Raw genomic sequence first — 20,346 nt, 5'->3', positions numbered from 1 at the left:
GATGATACTAAACCGGGAGGGGTAGCAAACACAACAAAAGACAGAATCAGAACACAGGATTATCTTGATAGGCTCGAGAAGTGGGCTAAACTGAATAAAATGAAATTCAATAGGGACAAATGTAAAGTTCTGCATTTAGGTAGGAAAAACCATAGATACCAATATAGGATGGGGGAGACTTGTCTTGGCAGTAGCATGTGCGAAAAGGATCTAGGAGTCTTAGTAGACCATACAATGAACATGAGTCAGCAGTGTGACTCGGTGGCTAAAAAGGCAAATGGGATTTGGGGCTATATCAAATGGAATATTGTATCCTGATTATCGGAGATGATGGTACCACTTTACTCCGCTCTGGTTCAGCCTCACTTGGAGGGATGTAGACAACCTTTTGAGGAAATGTTGGGGGAGCTTGGTCTGTTTAACCTGGAGAGAAGACGACTAAGAGGTGATATGATAGCCATCTTCAAATACTTGAAGGGCTGTCATAGAGAAGATGGTCATAGAGAAAAAGTTATTTTCAGTTGCACTAGAGGTGCAGATCAGAACCAATGGGTTGAAATTAATTAAAAATCTTTTCAGCTAAGCATCCAGAAGAAGTTCCTGACAGAGCAATTCCTCAGTGGAACAGGCTTCCTCTTGAGGTAGTGAGTTCTCCATCTTTGCAAGTTTTTAAGCAGAGGCTTGATAGGTATCTGAGAGAAATTTTATTAATTTAGGTACATGGTGAGTGGATGGACATGAAGGGATGTGCCAGTGTTTCTCTCTTCCGGCCCTTCCTTGCATAGCCAGGGAATTGCTGATCACTACTGTGGGGTGGTAGGTGAATTTTCTCCAGGTCAGGTTGGATTCTGAAGATTTTTGGTGGGGGCTATCATCTTTTACTGTGTTCAGTTTTGGTCACCATAGCTGAAGAGGGATTTAGACAAACTGGAGCATGTCCAGAGGAGGGCAACAAAGATGGTGAGGGGTTTGGAGACCAAGATGTAGGAGGAAAGGTTGGGGGAGCTTGGTCTGTTTAGCCTAGAGAGGAGACGACTGAGTGGGGATCTGATAACCATCTTCAAGTATTTAAAAGGGTGCCATGTAGAGGATGGAGCAGAGTTGTTCTCTCTTGCCCCAGATCCAATGGGATGAAATTAATTCAAAAGACGTTCCTGACAGTTAGACCGTTTTCTCCATGGAACAGGCTTCCTCAGGAGGTGGTGGGTGGGAAATTTTTAACAGAGGCTGGATAGACATCTGACGGAGAGGAGGCTGATTCTGTGAAGGTTTAAGGGGGTGGCAGGTGACAGTGGAGGAGCGATTGGGATGTGAGTATCCTGCATAATGCAGGGCGTTGGACTAGATCAGTGGTCCCCAACCTTTTTATCACCAGGGACAGGTCAACACTTGACAATTTTACTGAGGCCCGGGGGGAGGGGTAGTCTTTTGCTGAGGGATGTCACTGCCTCCTGAGCCCCTGCTCCACTCGCTTTCCCGACAGCTGTGCAGTGCCATGCCAAGGGGGAGCCCCAGCCATGGTGGCCACCATAGAGCACCAAAAGTGAGCCGGCATCAGAGTGGCAGGGCAGCCCCCGAGGCAGCAGCTGGGGAGGAGGACGAGGAGGAGCCGTGGCCCGGTACCGATTGATCCACGGATCGGTCCCGGTCCCTGGACCGGGGGTTGGGGACCACTGGACTAGATGACCCAGAAGGTCTCTTCCAACTCTGTGATTCTATGAGAAGCCCTGCACGGCCAGACTCAAGGCAACCAGTAACCCTCTCCTGCTTCAGGACTGCTCCACCAGCACGAACAGGGGTTAAGGCTTAAGGGAGTGGCAGGTTACAGTGAATGACAAGAGGGTTGTGAGTGTCCTGCATAGTGTCCTGCAACCCCCCTGCATAGGGTTGGACTAGATGGCTCATGAGGTCCCTTCCAACTCTATTCTATTATTCTATGATTCTAGGGGTAGACTCACTCCTTTTTTGGGAGAGCCCCCCCCCCTCAACAGAAGACCCCACTCTGGGCTGGCAGTGAATGCCTGGACTGTGGGTGGTTCTTTTTTACAATGACATTTGTGGAACTGCACTACCCAAGAGGCTGTGCACAACAAGGCCTTTGTGAGAAAGTCTGCTTATGCAGCTTCCTTTCCCTGCTCCTGCTAGGAGGGAACCAGGTTTGCTTCTTGAAAATCAGAGTCCTGAGCCCTGGTGGCTTTTTCCAAAGCAGCCCAACCCTCCTCTTCCTGACTGTGTCCACAAAGCAGGTTTTGCTCGGCCACATTGTCTGGGGACAGGCCTCGGGGGTGCCCTCCTCCCAGTTCCCCCCCTGGGCTCCCCCCCCCGTCTGATTTCCCCTAAAAAGCACAGTTCCGTCCCGGGCTGGATAATCTGGGCCAACCCAATTCCATCAGATCTCAGAATCCAAGCAGAGTTGGCCCAGGCTAATATTTGGGCGGGATACCTCCGAGGTTGCAGTTCCTTTAGGTTGCAGTTCCTCCAAGGAAGACAAGTGGTCATGACGGGGCAGAGGCAGGCACTGGCCAACCACCTCGAAATGGCCCTTGCCTGGCTGCCTGGATCTGCCAGCCCCACAACAGAGTGCTTTACTCCCCTCCCCAAGAAAAGAACCATACACACGGGGTCGAGGCAGGGCGCCCGGAGAGCTGAGCCGGGTAAGAAGCCGCGAGGCGGCGGCTTCCCTTTTGTACCCGCGGCGGTGCGAAAGAAGGCGGTTGCCCGGAGCGGCTGGAGGTTGCGCGGCCCCTGTGTCTCGGCCGCAAGGAGGGTTCCGCAAGGGGTTCCCGCAAGGAGCGCGCGGGCGGGCCCCGGAAGGCCTGGCTGCCTGCGCGGGGGAGCGGCCTGCTGGCTTCCCTGGGCCGTGCGGCGCCTGGCGGGGAGTGGCCCACCTGCCCGCCCGCCCGCCCGCCCCTTCCGCCTCGGCCGGCGCAGGTGACGGAGGGCGGCTGCGGCCAGGCCAGGGCCGAGCGATGGGCCTCTCCGGGGCGGCCTTCCCGCTCACGGCGCTCCTGCTGGGTGAGTGCGGGGGGACGGGGGGGACCGGAGGGCCGGCTCGACCGAATGGCCGCAAGGCGCAGGTCCGCCTCCCGAGACATCCCGAGACATCCGCGGGTGTTGGTTCCGACGTGGCGTGGGGCTGCTGTCCTGCGAGAGGCGCTGCTCGACAGAGCGGTCCGTCCTCTGAGGCTGCCGCTCCGTCTGCTCTTGCGCTCAGCCCGGCGGGCGGGTGGGGGGGGGGGGCTCGGTCGTGGCCCTCGCGACTCATCCGCCTCTGGCCTGTCGCCTCCGCAGCCACCGCCGCCGCCCAAGCCGGCTCGCTGGAAGTGCAGGCGGCGCCCCAAGTCAGGGCCTTCGTGGGCGAGGCCGTGGTGCTGCGCTGCTGGTTCCGGTCCTCCGCTCCGGTGTCGGAGAGGCTGACCGTCGACTGGACCTATCGGCCAATGGCAGGAGGGCGGCTGGAGCCGGTGAGCTGGTCCCCTCCCTGGCGCGCGTAGGGGCCCCGAGGGCCAGCCAGGGGCGGGGTCGCGGGGGCTGCCTCAAACGGACGGACGGGCTCCGAGTCGGGCAGGTGCGAGGCTCCTCGCTGCCTCTCTCCGCGCAGATCTTCCACTACCAGTCGGGGGCCTACCCGGCCAGGGAGGGCACCTTCCGCAACAGAGTCTCCTGGGCGGGGGACGTGGCCAACCAGGACGCCTCCATCGCTATCAGCAGCCCCACCATGGAGGACAACGGGACCTTTTCCTGCTCGGTGAAGAACCCGCCGGACGTGCAGCACAGCCTCCCGCAGACGGTGCTGACCGTCACCCCTAGAGGTGACCGCCGGCAGTGTGGCCTTTCGCGCTCAGGCCATCCCCCCCCCCCCTGCCCCACTCCAGACAGCCTGTTTTGTGCAGGTGGGGGGAGGCAGTAGAGGCAGGAGGATCTGGGCAAGAGCTGGATCCTGCCTTGCTGCGGGAGGGTCAGCCCTCTAGGCTGGGCCTGTGTCTGTCAGGCACTGGGTATCTGATCCATAGTGCTCCGGCTGTGCCAGTTCCTGGGGCCGTTTGTTCTGATCTTGGCCTGGGCTTCCTGTGAGCCTTCCGCTCTCTGCCTCTCCCCCTCTGCACAGGTGCCTCCTTCCAGCTCTCTGCAGCTGGGCTGCTCTCCATGCTGGTCTTCCTCCCATCTGCCGTGGTGGCAGTTCTGCTGTTGGTGCGGATGGGCCGGAAATCTGGGGCGCTCAGCAGTGGAAAGAAATTTGCCTGCAAGAAGTCCTCCATCGAAGTGGTTGATGAGTGAGAGCCCAGGATGGGGGCGGGTGGGCTGGTGTTACGGCATCTGCTGCTGAGGGGCTCCAAATGGCAGGGAGGTTGTGGCAGACAAACAGGAGTCTTGTGGAGCTTGGGACACAAGCAAATCTGCTGGCTTCCCTGGGCCCTGAAACATAAGCTGCCATCGGCTAATGCACGCTGTGCCCATGGATCAGGGGTGTTGGTTGTCCTGTCCAACCACACTCTGGCTGTCCTGCCAGGAGCCCAGACATGGGGCAGTGTGGAGGACAGTTGGCAGCTGGCAGGGCAACCCTTATTGAGCCAGGAGAAGGTTGAGTGTGGCTTTGGATGCAGAATCAAGCGGGACAGACTCCATTCCTACCTGTCTGTTGCTCCCCAAATGTGGCCTCCCTGCCCTCTGATGCCTCTTGCCAAAAAACTCTCAAAACGTGTTCTCTTCTTTGGAGTCCAGCTAGAATGACCTCTAGATAAATTTTGTTTTTGAGGCTTTTTGAGCTTAGATGACATAATATATACAAAAAATTTAAAGCAGTAGAATATTTTACACATCGTAACCTTTCATCTGATGACATTCATTTTTTTGTACTTTACAAGATTACTACAGATTGGTACAACCTTACAGGTACTATTCAGAGTTTAAATTAAAGTCCATTTCCCCGTTAGCAGTGGGTGGAAGGCACAGGAGGTTGGTGCTGCTGAGCTGACCTGCTCTGCCTTTTCCCTGCAGACTGGAGCACCCGGGCTGTGTGGCGAGGATGGCCAGAGGATGTCTGCAGTGCATGGTAAGTGCCAGCACAGTTGTGCTCAGTGTGTGATGAATGCAGCCAGATTTCCCTTCACCCAGTGGCCCAGTCCTGGCCCTGTGTCCCTTTAGGACGGGGGGGGGGGGGCACCAGAGTCTGGCCGGGCACTTTTGCAAGTGGTGTGGCTGACAGGGCCGGATCTGTGCATGTCTGTTTTGTGCATGTGCGTATCTGATGTGGCTCCTCCCTGCTGGGAAAGTCTGCTTGGCCCACTGGCCTCTGCCTCATCCTGCTGCTGCTGCTGCTGCTGCTGCCGCCTCTGAGAACCCAGCTGACCAGGTGGTCTGACTGCGATGTGTTTCCCACTCAGGACACAGATGAAGAAGACCCTGTTTGAGTGGACTGACCGACAGGAGGACCAAGGCAGCTTTTGAAGTTGGCCATGCTCTTTCCCTGCAAGTGGAAGTTTGGTCCTGCGCTTATTTATGTTGACCAAGGGCAAAGCCACTGCAGGACCATGTTAGGGATTTGATATTGGGTAATAATTGCAGTTCTTGCTTTCACTTTCACTTGGAGTCCTGTGTTCAGTTTTGGGCACACCAGTTGAAGAGGGGTGTAGACAAACTGGAGCATGTCCAGAGGAGGGCAACAAAGAGGGTGAGGGGTTTGGAAACCAAGACATATGAGGAAAGGTTGAGGGAGTTTGTCTGTTTAGCCTGGAGAGGAGATGACGGAGAGGGGATCTGATAACCATCTTCAAGTATTTAAAAGGCTGCCATACAGAGGATGGAGCAGAGTTGTTCTCTCTTGCCCCAGAGGGACGGACCAGAACGAATGGGATGAAATTAATTCAAAAGAAATTCCATCTAAACATTCGGAACAAGTTCCTGACAGTTAAGAGTGGTTTCTCAGTGGAACAGGCTTGGTGGGATCTCCATCTTTGGAGATTTTTAAACAGAGGCTGGATAGACCATCTGACGGAGCGGCTGATTCTGTGAAGCTTTAAGGGGGTGGCAGGGTACAGTGGATGAGTGCGAGGGTTGTGAGTGTCCTGCATAGTGCAGGGAGTCGGACTTAATGACCCAGGAGATCCCTTCCAACTCTGTTATTCTATGACTAATAATTAAGCCTGTTGTTAAAAAAATACAGCGGGCGCTAGCCGTTCCCAACCACCCTGGCAGCACAGGCCGGGTGGCTGGGAAGGGCTGCCCCCCCGAACTCCCCCCCCCCAAGCTGAAGGAGTTCCCAGGTGGCCGGGAGCTCCCGGATGCCTGGGAAGGGCTGCCTCCCAACCTCCCCAGGCTAAAGCCTTCCCAGGTGTGGAGGAGCATGGTAGCCTGGGAAGGCTTTTTCCTGCCCCCCCCCCCCAGGTGAAAGGCCTTTCCAGACACTGGGGAGCATGATCGCCGCCTCGGAGAGCCGCTGATCATGCTCCCCAGCGCCTGGGAAGGCTTCCCCCCCTCATCCCGGACAGGGCCCGCCCTCAGGGCCCTTACTGCTTTATTTTATCCGCTCAGCAGGAGCGGTTAAAGATTCTACAGCCTGTGTGTGCCGACAGAGCCCAGGCCCTGCAGGAAAGGCCCCTCAGCTTCTATCCAGTGGGGCTGGAAAGTTTTAGCAGCCTTTGGAGGTGTGTGGGGGTTGGGCAGATGCCAGGTTTCCTCTAGTTCTGTGCTGTGCTGTGTCTGCAAAGGCGAAGCAGGCAGCTCCTCCAGATAGGTGCGGTAGCCAGATAGGAGAGGTCACTGCGTGGCCTCTCCATGCCTCGCTGCTGTTTTGTAGGGAAGTGGACCAGTTGTCCCCATGGGCCCCACACACCCACGGCTCACACATTCTGGCAGATGCAGCTTGGCTCCGCTGCTGAGCTGCAACTCGGTGCCAGAACTCAGAGCCTTGGCCCACTCAGGCTCTATTCCCAGGGGGTGAGTGCTGGTGAGCGGATGCAGGTCTTCAGTGCCCATTGTCTGGATGGCCGGGAGCCACTCAGGGCTGCCGGGGAGGGGGCTTTATGGGGTGCTGTGTTTTGTAATCAGTCTGAGAGCCCAGCTTTTTTTTTTTTTTTTTGAGCTGGTGTCACAGGAAAACAGAGCAAAGAAAGCTCCAGCGACCTGCTGTCCACTCTGATTCTGGCAAGCCGCATCACGCCATAGCCCTTTTCATCTGGCAAGCCAGATGCCCGTGCTCACCTGGATTCTCCTGCCTCGGCCTAGAGAGAGGCTCCATAGCTGTTGTGCTAACAGCCCTCTTGTCTCCTGGCCTGACTGGCCCAGCTTCTGGAGCCAGCATAGGCAAAAGAAGGGAAGTGGCATTAGGCCCGCCAGAACTAAACCCACCTGGCCCGGGGACACCCCCAAGGCATTTGTTGGTGCTGCCCTGGCCTGGGGGCTGCTTCTGGTTACAAGCAGACCCCCAGGCTGCTTCAGACCTCCTCTTCTCTGGTTCCTCCTCTCTGTACTGAAGCCCCCAAGCCTGTGACATCAGGGGTAAGTCAAGATATAGTGGAACAGTGTTTAGAAATGCTGTACAAACAAGCATCGTGAAACACCAAAAAAGAGCAATAATATCTCAATTTTCATATGCACTTACTACCTCACAGTTTTTGTACTGGGCTCTCTAATTAAATCTTCAAGTCCCAAATGATTATTAAAGTCCACACTACATCAAACAACTTTGAAAGTTTGTAGACAGTAATTTTACTAAAAACTAGAGCTGCCTTGTTGCTTGATGGAGATTGTTTGTTTTATGAGTGTGGCATTGGGGTGGGAGAAGGGAAACGGACCAGCATGGGGTGATCTTTCACACCTACATTTGGGAACCCCGTAGTGGTGAGCTAAGTGAGTTGCTTTGGAGAGAGGGCGGGGGGACAGAAGAACTGTATCTTTGGGCTCAGACCAAGGGGATCCCTGGTGGGAGCAGAGAGGTGGGTTTTGTTAGCCTCCTTTTTGGGGGGGTTTGTTGGCCTCTGTCTCTTTCCTGTGGGCTTTTGTGGCTAAAGGAAAGTCTTGCAATCCTCACTGCAGACTCAGAAGTGGAATTCCCAGTCCATGAACTATGAGGGGCACACCCAGTTGCTCAATAGCCAGTCCACTACCCAAAGATACTTGGCTGCTCCATGGAAGTTCAGGGAGAAATCTTCCTCAACCACAATCTGCCTCAGGTACTCCTCCTCCCTGCCCTCACCTCTTCTTCCTTTCTCTGAAAATTTCCTCCCCTCAAGAATGGTCCAGTCAATACACAATGCTTTCAAAAAAAGAGAAAACAAAGATGTTTAGGCACATAAAGAAAATATTTTGAACCAGAATTGCTGTCATAAAATTAAATATAAATATTAAAAAGAGGCAGAATTAAAATCATCTTTATTCTTTTGCATGTAAGCCATTGTTTTTTCTTTTCTTTTAGTCTTCCAGGACCTTTTACTTTCCCCCAAATGATAGTATTAACCCTTCAAAGGAAAGGAAATTCCACTTATCTGAGAGAGCACTGGTTGCTACCATGTGTGTGTGTGTTGCTTCCTTGAAAAAATCGGTGCCAGGTGTCTCAGCCATTCATCGCCAGCACTGGTGATTGCCTGCTCAAGCCACTGCCCCCGGTCATTACTGCAATGTAGAACAAGAGATCTGCTCTCAATGACTGATGATTCTCATGGCTCCATGCCAAAAACGATGAAACTTTTGAATGTTGACTGCTTCATACTGTTGGTCGTCAAAATGCAACTGTGTTGAGATGCTTGTAGACTTTAATACTGTCCTGGAGTTTTTGAAGACACAAATGCTTTACTTCGTGATGAACTCACCGAGATCAGGCAGGGGCTTGCATATGTCAGAGGCAGACAAAACTCACAACAAGGCTTCTATAGAAAGAAAGCTTTAATTGGAAGTAGATCTGAATACTCAAACATCTGAAGTCAAGACTGTTCGATATCGGGAAATCAGGCAGTTATCAATACAATTCTCCCGCCTAAACCAGACCTGTTCCCAGGGGAGGGGTGCCATCCCCCACCCAGGTGCCATCCCGGGCTTCCTGCCAAAGTGTCTCTGTTGGCGCGGCCTTGGTCAGCTCAGCACCTCCAGTTGCAGATAAGATGTTTACAGGGGTACTTGCAACAAAGTATCACAGCAGGGAGAACATGCAGTGTGAAAAACTCAGGGGCATCAAAGGGAGGATAGAGGATCAAAAGGAATGCTACAGAGTCATAAGCATAATGGTTACATGGTTAAAGCAATAGAAGTTACACACACACAAAGATAGACTCTCTGTGGCTCGCTTGGTTCAGACATGGCAGAGAGCAGGGGACTGATCCTGACAGCATATTTATGAGAACTTCCTCCCAGATCTGGATCCGGTTCAAGGTTCTGGTTCTAACCTTTAAGGCTTTACGCGGGCTGGGACCCACATACCTGAGGGACCGCCTACCGCTCTATGCCCCCCGCAGGGCTCTGCGCTCTGCGAGTGAGAATCTTCTGGTCGTTCCCGGCCCTAGGGAAGCACGCCTAGCCTCGACCAGGGCCAGGGCTTTTCGGTCCTGGCCCCCACCTGGTGGAATGAGCTCCCGGGATAGCAGTGGGCCCTGCGGGACTTTTCGACGTTCCGCAGGGCCTGCAAGACGGAGCTCTTCCGCCAGGTCTATGGTTGAGGCTGGGGCTGCTGTGGTAAATCGACTGCTCTCCCCCGGGCTTCTTCTTGAACATTGTTGGCCTCCTTCTCCTCCACCCCCCCTTTTTTTTAGGAAGGGGGGGTAGGAAGGGGATATTATTGTGCCGCCATGCTGTGACATTTTAAAGTCTTTTAATGGGAGTTTTAATGGGGTTTTAAGACACTGTAACCCGCCACAAGCCGTTTGGGAGTGGCGGGAAATAAATTGAAGTAATAATAATAATAATAATAATAACAACTACTTGTAAAGGTCAATGAAATAGATTTGCAGGTACAGGGAAACAAGGCCAGTCTTCTTACGGCCAAATCCATCATCTCTGCATTCATTCCAAAGTTAACTTTATTCCAATGCAATGTAGGCTGTTGGGAGCTATAGCAATTTCTAATCCGGCCTGAACTAGAAGCAAAAGGTAGGATAAAAGATAGTGACTGCAAATTTTTGTGACCATTTGGAGATGCTGCATGAAGATGAGTGTGAATGATTGGAGGATCCTGTTTCAATGGAATTTCCAAATGGTGATAAATCCATTTTCAGATACTGAAGAAGTTGGGTTTAGTGGAGGAAGAACTAATTAAGCTACAAAAAACACTGAACTGAGACCAACGTTTTAGAAATCCTACCATTATTTTTGGTTAGAGAAGGAAATTTCTGGCTGCTATGATGTACTGTGGACAGTGACTAGCCCTTCCCGTATCATAATTTGCAGAGCCTGGTTTCAGTGTCCCTCCCCCCTTCTCTCCAAGCACCCGACTGGGATAGTTCAGGCCGAACCAATTCTCTCAGATCTGGGTTCTGCCATGATTTGAGGTTGCTTGTTTGACCTTTGTGTACCCATCTTGGAATGCTTCTTTTCTCACTGTGCACTGTCTCCTTTTGGTTTCCCTGTTTAGCTTGTAGAAGTAGCTACTGGACTCCAACATCAGCATCACCACCTGTTATCTAGTCTGGATAGTCTCCCACCTTGGCACCTACATGGGGGGGTATTTGTTTGAGGGGGCTGGGAAAGACGGGAGAATTTGGTGGATAAGAACTGTTGCTTTGCTATACTGTTCAGATTTGGCTATGTGAGTCCTGGGAGATCTGCTCTGAATAAACCATTCAACTTTTCCAAGCATGGTTTTTATTTCAAGCCTGTCATCCTGACAAAGCTAAGCCAGGTGGGTTCTGTCTAGAGCTTGGCAGGACAACCTACAAAGAATACCAGGGCTGTGGTGTGGAGCAGGCAACAGCAAGCCACATCATAATGCCTCTTGCTGGTAGCCAAACAATCTTTGGGTCTCATGGCCAAATTGTGCCCCTGTCATGTGATTCAATAAAGAATGATTATTATTTATTACATTTCTATATTGACCTCCCTGGAGGCTCCTTCTGAGCTAAGACTCATTCTAGAATCATAGAGTTGGAAGGGGCCATACAGGCCATCTAGTCCAACCACCTGCTCAATGCAGGATCAGCCCTAAGCATCCTAAAGCAGTTACTTTAAACTAGATGTTGGGAAACCCATCCATTGTGTTAAGAGTGCAGGGAACAGTGAAGTCCCATCTTTGTTGTTGTCCTTGTCAGCCATTCAGTCAAGTCCAACTCTTAGTGATCCCATGGGACAGTTCTCACCATGATCCCCAATCCCGTACCTCCTCCCTCGGCCATGCTATGTTCTGGCTGGAGTCCATTCTGATCGCCGCACCCTTTGTCAGCCTGGTTTTCTCTTTCCACTGACCAATCCTAGTATAATGGCTTTCTCCACTGAGTTGGATTGTGTGATATGGCCAAAGTAAGTGAGCCAGAGTTTCATGATTTTGCTCACCAAGATAGATCAGACTGCAGTATTTCTTTCTTTGTGACTTTTGCTGTCCATGGGACCCACAAAAGCCTTCTCCAACAACAGAGTTCAAATTAATCAATTCTTCTCTTGTTTGATTTTTCCATTGTCCAACTTTCACAGCCGTAACTGGCTATTGGAAATATCTAACTAATTTACATTTGGTAGTCAGGCTTATGTCCTTGCTTTTCCGTGTTCAGTTCAAGCTCATCATTGCTAAGTGACCCAGAGCCACTCAACATTTTAATTCATAGAATCAGAGTTGGAAGAGATATCCAGGGTCATCTAATCCAACCACCTTTAGAATGCAGAAATTTACAAATACCTGCTCACCCACAGTGACCACAATTTCATGCCCACGTGATCCACACAAACCAGAATCCAGCCTGGCCTGGAGGAAATTCACCTACCATCCCACAGTAGCAATCAACAATTCCCTAGCTATGCAAGGAAGGGCCACAAGAGACAAACACTGACACATCCCTTCCAGCCCACCCACTCACAATCTGCCTAAGCTCATAAAATCCGTATTTCTATCAGGTGACTATCTAGCTTCTGCATACAAACTTCCAAAGAAGGAGAACTCACCACCTTCCAAGGAAACCTGTTCCACTGAGGAACCTCTCTGACTGTCAGGAACTTCTTCTGGATGTTTAGCTGAAAATTCTTTTGAATTAATTTCAAACCATTGGTTTTGGTCCGACCCTCTGGGCAACAGAAAGCTCTGCTCCATCTTATGACAGCTCTTCAAGTATTTGAAGTTGTCTTATTTCCAAGCTAAACAGACCAAGCTCCCTCAACTGCATACTGCAATAGACACATCAATTTGTGATCCAAGAAAAATGCTTTAAAGAATGCATTTCATTCTATTTCTTCACTATCACTTGTTATTGTAACATTTTTTTTGCCGTGCTCATTGTTTTAATCTTTTTAGTGTTTAAGAAATGGCCAATTTTCTTGCTTACTTCATTGATCTTTGTAATGAGCTGTTTTAGGCCTTCCTTAGTTTCTGACAGGAGGGTCGTGTCATCAGCATACTGAAGATTATTTATATTCCTTCCTCCAGTCTTAATTCCAGCATTTGATTCTGAGTTCAATCTCTCTCATAATGATCTCAGCATACAAGTTAAATAGGAAGGGGAAAGAATACAACCTTGTCACACTCCTTTCCCTGTTCTGAACCAGTCAGTGTCACCAAATGGTGTACATACAATGGCTTCCCACAATTTTGTTGCGATCCACACAATCAAAAGCCTTCTTGTAGTCAATAAAGCAGATGTGGACATCCTTCTGATATTCCTATGACTTTTCCAAAATCCAGTGCAGGTTTGCAGTGTGAACACGAGTGCCACACCCCTGTTGAAAGCCAGCTTGAATATCTGATAATTCTCTTTCAATGGTTGTTGCTATGAGTTGTTATATGATTTTAAGCTGGATCTTACTAGCATGAGAAATGAGGGGTGTTGTACAGTAATTGGAACAGTTTTTGAGTCACCGTTTTTTGGTATTGGGATGAACCCAGATGGTTTCCCCAAAAGCTGTAATGGTTTTGATTGGTACCCATCTCAGCAGTTCTACAGGTTTGATGTCAATGCCTGAGGCCTTGTTGTTTGGCAATTCTCAAGACTTGTTCAACTACCTCCTCAAGAATGGCCAGTTTAAGTTCAGTTTATATTTCTTTTTCATTTTGAAGACTGTGAACTTCCGTCCTGCCTTTGTACAGTTTTTTTGTGTATTCCTACCACTTGTTCTTGATGCTCTGTTGGTCAGTTCCTTCCCATGTTTATATTTGATAATAGTTATGCAAGTAGCAAATGGCATTCAGAACCTCTATATTTGTGTGAAAGCATTTCTCGTGTGTCCCTTTTTGTAATCTTCTAACTGCTTGCATTTCTGATTCTTGCTGCCCTTTGAAAATCCGCATTTTCGCTTTTGCCTGCAGCTTTTGCTGCTTTTCTACATTCAGCTATTCTTATAGTTTCACCTGAGAGCCATTTTGATCTTTTCTCTGCCTTATTGTGTGGTATGTGTTTAACTGCCATTTCAACAACTGTTGATTGAATTTTCTGCCACAGTTCATCAGGCATCTTCTCTGTTGCGTCCAATAGTTGAAATTGATTTTTCACTTCCCCTGCATATGTGAGCGGAATTTTACTTACATCAAGCTTCCTTAACCCTGATGTTCCCTTAATGCTGCGGAGTTTTGTTTTGATTTTAGCCAGCAACAGTTCATGATCCAAACCACAGTCAGCACCTGGATATGTGTTGACAGCAAAGATTGAACTGGACCATTGTCAGCTGCATGAGATATAGTCGATTTGGTTCCTGTGTAGTCCATTTGGTGTAGACCAAGTGTGTAGGTGACGTTTATGGTGTTTGAACCAAGTGTTCATAATGCAAAACTGATGTTCATGACAGAATTGTGCCAGATGATCACCTGAATCATTCCTTTCTTCAAGTCACAAGTTGTCTCTCTCTGCTTGTGCGCTAAATTTTGCATTAAAGCAACCCAGTATGTAAATGACATCCTTCTTGGGTACTTGTTTTAAAGTGCCTTGAATGACGGTATAGAAGTCTTCAGCTTCTGCCTCTGTTGCATCAGTTGTCGGAGCATATAGTTGGACAGCTGTGATATTTATTTGCTTGGCACAAATTCAAATTGCCATGATTCAATCATTGATTGTTGAAAAATTTTCCACTGCTTGAGAATTTTATTATTATTTTTGCTTTCAGTGAAAGCCACATTGTTCCTTCTTATGGAGTTGTATCCTGAATAGTAGATAGTAAAATCCTCTGATTGAAAGAAAACATCCTCTGCCCAATGTAATTCCCTCACCCTAAGGAGGTCAACCTGACCATTACTCTTTTGACAGTTTCCAATTTGTCTTGACTCAGTCCTCTGACATTCCAAATTGCTATTCCCTTCATTTTCATAAAGTGCTGCAGGCCCTTGCTTTTACCACTGGAGGTCCTACTGAATTTGCCCCAGGCATAGATCCAGGGCTCCTTGCTGCAGGTCCTTGCTCCTCCCCCGTCACTTGTTGGGTACCTTCTGGCCTGAGGGGCTCACCAGTGGGCTTCTTCCGCTTCCTTTAGCTGGCAATTGGTGGAGCAGGTTAGCCAATAAATATGCTGGTGTAGGTGCTGCCTATTGGCTCGGAGGACAACCTGCTCCACCAGTTGGGCACCATACCGAAATCGTTTGAGAGCTGTAGGTAGGATTTTCTTGGCAATTCCTTTATAAAGTAGGTCTTTATCCAGCCCTGAGACCTGCATGCTCAGGTGTGCTTGGCTGGGTTGAAGCCCCACCTGAATGTCGCTGCCCTCGAGCCCGAAGCGCTTCAGTCTGGCTAAATGACGCTAAAAAGGTTTTATGGTGTTTTGCATAAACCTACAGCGGCTGGTTGCTGTTTTAAAGTGTTGACCTTCCTTCGTGGGCGGGGAACGTCCCGGTGAGCTCCCCTGGCAGGGCCAGGCAGGGGCCGGGGCGCCTCCCTCGCTCGAGGCCCGATCCTGCCGTCTGGGTCGCCTGCCGCCCGGCCTCCGGGCCGACACCCGCGCACAAGCGGGGAGGAAGGCGAGCCCAGTTCGCAGCCGGCCCGCCTGCAGCCTGCCTTCCCGGCCAGGTCAAGCGGCGCGGGGGCGGCTCGGAGGGCTGCCGGCAGAAGGGCGGCGGCGGGGGCGGGGGGTACGCTCTTGTTTCACGTTGCCTCCCTCGGCAAATTTCCCAGTTCAGGCGGCGGGCTGGCGGGCTTCTTTCGAGATGGCGGCGAGGGCTAGCCTCCTGCGATCGACGGGGGCACGAAGGGCGGGCAGCCCGGACGTCTGTCTGTCTGTCAGGCCAAGGGCGCTGGGACTGTCGGCGGCCGAAGGGCTCTCCCCAGGAAAGGTCCCCTGCCGCCCGATTCCCCGAGCCTGCCCCTGAGGCCTCTGGGCCACCTCCCAGGACCCTCTGCTGGTTGCCTTCGGGCCGCCCTGCCCGGCAGCAGTCTACCTCTGGGGCCTCAGGGGAGCACCGCCCGTTCCTCCGTGCTTGGTTGGCTGCCGCGGGCGTCCGCCCTCTGTGGCCCGGGGCCCCGCTGAGTTGTGGAGCCGCGAGGCCGGATAGCGCCCCAGACGGTGCGGGTGACGCCGGCCCGGCCCTCTGGGGCTGGCGGGAGGGGGGGGGAGGAAGGTTTCTCGCCCTCCCACGTCCCCTGCCCGATCCGCCAACCGCAGAGTTTATTCGCCGCCCCTCGCCCCCCCCCCCCGTTTTGCCAGCTGCTTGCTCGGGCCGGCCATCTTGCCGCCTTGAAATCCAGCCGCCTGCCGAGCGCGATGCTTGGCCGGGCGAGGAAGCCCTTCGCCTGACCGTTCCCCGCAGCAGGGCCAGGAGGATGAGCCCCCGCGACCCCCGCCTCTGGCTGCCTGCCCTGGCGCTCGGCGTCCTCTTGGCTCCGGGTAAGGCGGGGGGGGGAGGGGGAGGGGGAGGGGGAGGGGGCCCCGCTTCCTTGGGGGAGGGGGCTTTCCAGACGTGCAAGCCTTCGCGTGTCTGGCCTGTGAGGCGTCTGGACAAGTCCTCTCTCTCGGGCTGCCCGAGACAAAAATGATTACAACCCTCTCACTGGTTGAGCATCCACTGGAAAAGTTGGTCCCGCCAGATTAGGGCTGGAGGCCGTGCTCTGCCCTCTCCTCCTGGCCAAGGAGAGTCAGCCCGACACCGCTGCCCCCGGACCTGGCACAACAGCCCGCCACAGCTTGGCTGCACTGTCCCCTTGGCCCTGGGTTGATGCAGCCCCCCCCAGCGAACCCCCCAAGCAGACGCTGCCCCCTGCAGACAGCTTCACTCAGCTGGGGGGGGGGAGTGCTTTGCCGGGGGCTGGCTAGAGCAGCCCCCTCCCCATCCCATCAGGGCTTGCTGGGGCCAAGGCACTCCCCCTTCGGCTGCTGCTGAAAGACAGCAGCCCCCAAGACTGCTTGGGTACAGTGACCAGGTGGGCACCGGGTGGAGGAGCACAGCCAGGGCCTTGGCGCCTGCCCAGTGAAAAAGGGCTGAGGATCAGCCTCATTAGTTGGGCAGAAAGAATGCAGTGGGGGGAGGGAGAAGCATCATTTCCTGCAATGCGGCTTTTATAAGGAGGGGGGTGCCCCAGTTGCAAGAAAATCTGCAGCAGCGGGAAGCCACCTCTGCAGCTGCTGCAGCCAGGTTCTGCAGCGCATTGCAGATCCTGCAGCAAGACACCCCCCCCTTAGCAATGGCAAGGGTGGGGGTTGCACTCAAGTGGGAGGGAGAGAGGGAGGTGAAAAGAGATTGCTGATGTGCCTTGGCCTGCAGTTTGCCCTCCCTCCCTCCCTCCCCACCACCCACCCACCCACCCGCTTGCTCTACTCCTTGGCAGCTCAGCAGCACCTGTATTGCCCCCCCCCCCATTCCTGCAGCATGACCCCTGGGGCAAAGAGACTGCTGAGGGTTTTAGGTCCCCCCCCCCCGGAAGATAAGGTTGTGGGCTAGTCTGGACCTGCACAGCCAGAGGGCCGGGCCATCTAGGCTGACCTCAGCACAGGCATGTGGGCAGGGATCTGCCCTCCATAAGGGCCTGGGGGAAGGCCATGTGGAGGCCTTGGTGGCTCTTGCTGCTGCCTCCACAGCAGGGAGGATCACATGCCTTGCCCTGTAAGAGGGGGCTAAGGATGGCTCCTTTGATATCCTCTTGACAGTGCCCAGCTGTCTGGCCATGGAAGTCACAGCCCCGGCCACCATCCATGCGCTGAACGGCTCCTCTGTCCGCCTGGCTTGCACCTTTAATTCCTGCTACCGAGTGGCTGAGAAGCAGTTCTCCCTCAACTGGACCTACCAGGAATGCGAAAACTGCAGTGAACTGATGGTGAGTCCCACATGCCCCTTAGGGCAACGAGGAAGCCTTCCTTTGGGGGTATGTTCTGGAACACGTGGGGAGGAGGGGATGGGGCAGGAGAGGTCCAGGGGGCATCAAGTCTGGGAAGAAAAGCTCCTCCTCCGAAAGTGCTTCCAGCTGCCTCCAGTGGGTTGTGGGCAGCATAGCCGGCCGGGCCTCATGCATAGGGATGACTCAGGTTCCAGGGAGATAGTCTGGCCTTAATACCTGGTTCAGCCTGTCCTGGAGCAGTGGTGGATCCGGAGGTCTGCAAGCTTGTCATTCACGGGCCTCTTGCCCGGTCTTGGGAGGCCCAGCTTTCTCTGCAGACGATGCTGCAAGGTTCCTTCAACCAGGTTCCTCAGTGATTCTGCTGACCCTTGAGAGGCATTCCAGGTTTGGCTACCTGAGAGCTGACTGGAGGAGCCCAGGCATGGCCTGACGCCTCTTTCCATGTTTGCCTGCTTCCCCCCACCCCTTGCCAGCTCTTGCAGTTTAAATCCAAGGTGGTCCCGGTGGAACAGAACCGCTTTGGGAATCGTGTGAAGTTCACAGGAAACTTGGCCAAGTATGATGTCTCCTTTACCCTCCATGATGTGCAGCTGGCAGATGAGGGCTTCTACAACTGCTATGTGCTGAACCCCCCTGACCGACACAAGGGCCATGCCCAAATCGATCTGCGAGTCATCACGGAAGGTGAGTGTGCGTAGCAGTCTGAAGGAATCCCCTCCCATCTCCAGCCAGCCTCTGGAACCCTCTCCTGGGAGGGTTCAGCAGGGGAGAGGAGCAATGGGGCTGTCCTGTGCCAAGGCCCTTGGGCCCACCTTCCTGGCCTGTCTTTCCAGAACCGCCAGAACGAGACTCCACCGTGGCCGTGATCGTGGGTGCTTCAGTGGGTGGCTTCCTGGCCATGGTGATCCTGGCGCTGGTGGTGGTCAAGTGTCTCCGGCGGAGGAAGCAGCAGAAGCTGAACACCGAGGACCAGAAGACGGAGGAAGAGGGCAAGACGGATGGGGAGGGCAACCCAGACGAGGGGCCCAAATAGAACAAGCGCCCTTCCTGCTGCATGTGCCTCCCCTGCCCCGGGAGGTCTGTGGCATGGCACAGCGCTGGCCACTCCCACCCCCCTATTTGGGTGAAGTGGATGGAGCCAGATGGGAAAGGTCTGGGGGTTTGGGGGCTTGCTGAGCTGGACTGACCAGAAAACCGGTAAGCCTCCTACTGCAGTGCCCGCTCGCCCTCCCCCCCCAGGTTCAAAGCTGAGCCTGCCTTTGCCTTGCAAAGAAAGGCCTTCCTCCCCCCCTCCCGCATGCCTCCCCCATCTCTGGAAGAGCAGTGTTTCCCCCTCCCATCTTTTCTCCTCTGGCCCTCTGCATCCCTGGGGTTGGAGCTGAAACCCTCCCAAAGGACAGTGGGCAGGGGGGGGGCTGAGGGTTTCCTGGGTTAGGAGATCTTCCTGCCACAGGGAGAAGGGACAGGAAGGGCTGAGAAGAAGTAGAGCTGGTCTTTAGACCTCACTACCTGAAGGAGTCCGAAAGCGGCTTCCAACCGCCTTCCCTTTCTCTCTCCACCACAGACACCCTGTGAGACAAGTGGGGCTGGAAGAGTTCTGAGGGAACTGGGACTTGTCCAAGGTCACCCAGCTGGCTGCATGTAGAGGAGGAGGGGGAATTGAACCCAGTTCTCCTGGTTCGAGGCCACTGCTCTTGACCTCCATCCTATACTGGCTCTAAAGGATAGACCTCTGCCAATGTGAAACTGCCACCGCCAACAGCCCACAACTGCCAAGACAATTCACTGCCTCATCCTGACTCTCTAGGGAAGGGAAAGGGTCCCAATCCAGCCTGCCTTGGGCACTTCCACAGGCGCCACTTCCCTTCCCTAAGCCCCCTCTTCTTTGGTTGCTTCTTAAGAGCCTGCTGCCCATATGGGGATCCCAGGAATTGTGATGGGACATTTTGTCCTCAAGTGGGGAGACCCTGGTCTCTCACCTCTTGCTCCACTCTCTGCCCCAACTACTTTCTTGCCTCCAGCTCCCCCCACAACTCTCTCACCCCACCTGGTCTTAGGGAAAGTCTGGACAGGGGCATGGGGGGGGGTCCTCCCTCCCTGTGGGGATTAAGGCCTGGCAAAGGTTCTGCCCCATACCAGTTTAAGCACCAGCTGCAGAGCCTCATCTCTGGCTGTCAGACCAGTTGTCAGGCACAATGGTGAAGAATGGGGCAAGGCGAGGATGAGGCTGTCCCAGGAGCCAGGAGGGGGGATGCCCTAATGCCGAAGGGTGTGAGGTCAAGGGCAGACAGAAGGAAATCTTTTGCACATTGGGAATCTGTGGGATGTTGCCACAGTGTGTGGGAGGCTTGGGAAGGGGAGCAGGCAAGTAGAGGGGCCTTTCTGGCTCCTGGACACATGACTCCCTCCAGCCCCAACGTTGGGATGCTGGAGAGAGAAGAGTTGCAGCCCTGCTTGTGGGCTTCCTGGAGTGGCCGTCTGGCTCTTGAGGTTCTTCCCTGCCCATCTGTGTCCTCGCCCCCCTTGAGTAACTGAGCCAAGCTGCTAGCTCTCTCAGCAGGAGAGGTAGAGGGGCACCAGCCTGCCAAAGGCCAGGGACTCAGCTTTGCAAAAAACAAACAAGCAAACCTCGCCTTGGCATTCTGCTCCCTCTGCTTGGCTGCGCTGCTTCTACTCTGCGGGAAGGCCCTCAGCTGCTGGAGGGTGCTGTGAAGGCATCACTTCCCCCTTTCTTTTGCCAAATCTGCCATTTGTTTCTCACCAAAGCCTCCTAATGGAATGTTTCTCTTGCTTTTTGCACTTCGAGGACAAATAAGTTCATCAACATTTGCACTGATGTTTGTGTGTGTGTGTGTGTGTGTGTGTGTACGCGTGCCCTATTAATTTGTGTTGAGAATAAGCATTTATCAGCCTGGTTCTGCCCAGGGAAACCCAAGTATTAAGCACAATAAAATGGAATGTGTATCTTGGAAAA

The 20,346-nt window shown here is 53.2% G+C and overlaps 3 protein-coding genes across 10 annotated transcripts in view; 2 read left to right on the top strand and 1 right to left on the bottom strand.

Annotated features, from left to right (window-relative positions):
* CD3E (CD3 epsilon subunit of T-cell receptor complex) overlaps positions 1-3,297 on the bottom strand; it is a 19,627-nt gene extending 16,330 nt beyond the window's left edge. The window contains exon 1 of the mRNA XM_077305984.1: positions 2,620-3,297. Within this exon, the coding sequence (XP_077162099.1) occupies positions 2,620-3,265 (646 nt within the window). The 5' untranslated portion in view covers positions 3,266-3,297. The remainder of the gene's footprint in view (positions 1-2,619) is intronic.
* Positions 2,483-13,320, top strand: MPZL3 (myelin protein zero like 3). 5 transcript variants are annotated; one of them, XR_013225883.1, is made up of 9 exons: positions 2,483-2,654; positions 3,292-3,464; positions 3,602-3,812; positions 4,109-4,274; positions 4,866-4,893; positions 4,999-5,053; positions 5,385-5,552; positions 8,035-8,171; positions 8,414-13,320. XR_013225883.1 is itself a non-coding variant. In XM_077305982.1 (7 exons), exons 1-7 carry the CDS (start codon positions 2,498-2,500, stop codon positions 5,393-5,395), a joined length of 801 nt encoding a protein of 266 aa, XP_077162097.1. In that variant the 5' UTR covers positions 2,483-2,497; the 3' UTR covers positions 5,396-7,682. The 5 variants fall into 5 exon arrangements, 2 of the variants coding, with proteins under 2 accessions (XP_077162097.1, XP_077162098.1); XR_013225882.1 differs by having other exon boundaries at positions 8,035-13,320; XR_013225884.1 differs by lacking the exon at positions 4,866-4,893 and having other exon boundaries at positions 8,035-13,320.
* SCN2B (sodium voltage-gated channel beta subunit 2) lies at positions 8,044-20,346 on the top strand. Of its 4 annotated transcripts, none has more exons than XM_077305987.1 (4): positions 8,044-8,171; positions 17,185-17,351; positions 17,846-18,056; positions 18,206-20,346. In XM_077305987.1, the coding sequence occupies exons 1-4, from the start codon at positions 8,066-8,068 to the stop codon at positions 18,403-18,405; spliced, it is 684 nt and encodes a 227-aa protein (XP_077162102.1). In that variant the 5' UTR covers positions 8,044-8,065; the 3' UTR covers positions 18,406-20,346. The 4 variants fall into 4 exon arrangements, with proteins under 4 accessions (XP_077162102.1, XP_077162104.1, XP_077162105.1 ...); XM_077305989.1 differs by lacking the exon at positions 8,044-8,171 and adding an exon at positions 13,487-14,702; XM_077305990.1 differs by lacking the exon at positions 8,044-8,171 and adding an exon at positions 14,677-14,698.

Source organism: Paroedura picta, chromosome 12, assembly GCF_049243985.1.
Source record: "Paroedura picta isolate Pp20150507F chromosome 12, Ppicta_v3.0, whole genome shotgun sequence".
In the NCBI taxonomy this organism is placed as follows: domain Eukaryota; kingdom Metazoa; phylum Chordata; class Lepidosauria; order Squamata; family Gekkonidae; genus Paroedura; species Paroedura picta.
This window is presented reverse-complemented; position numbering and strand designations above follow the sequence as displayed.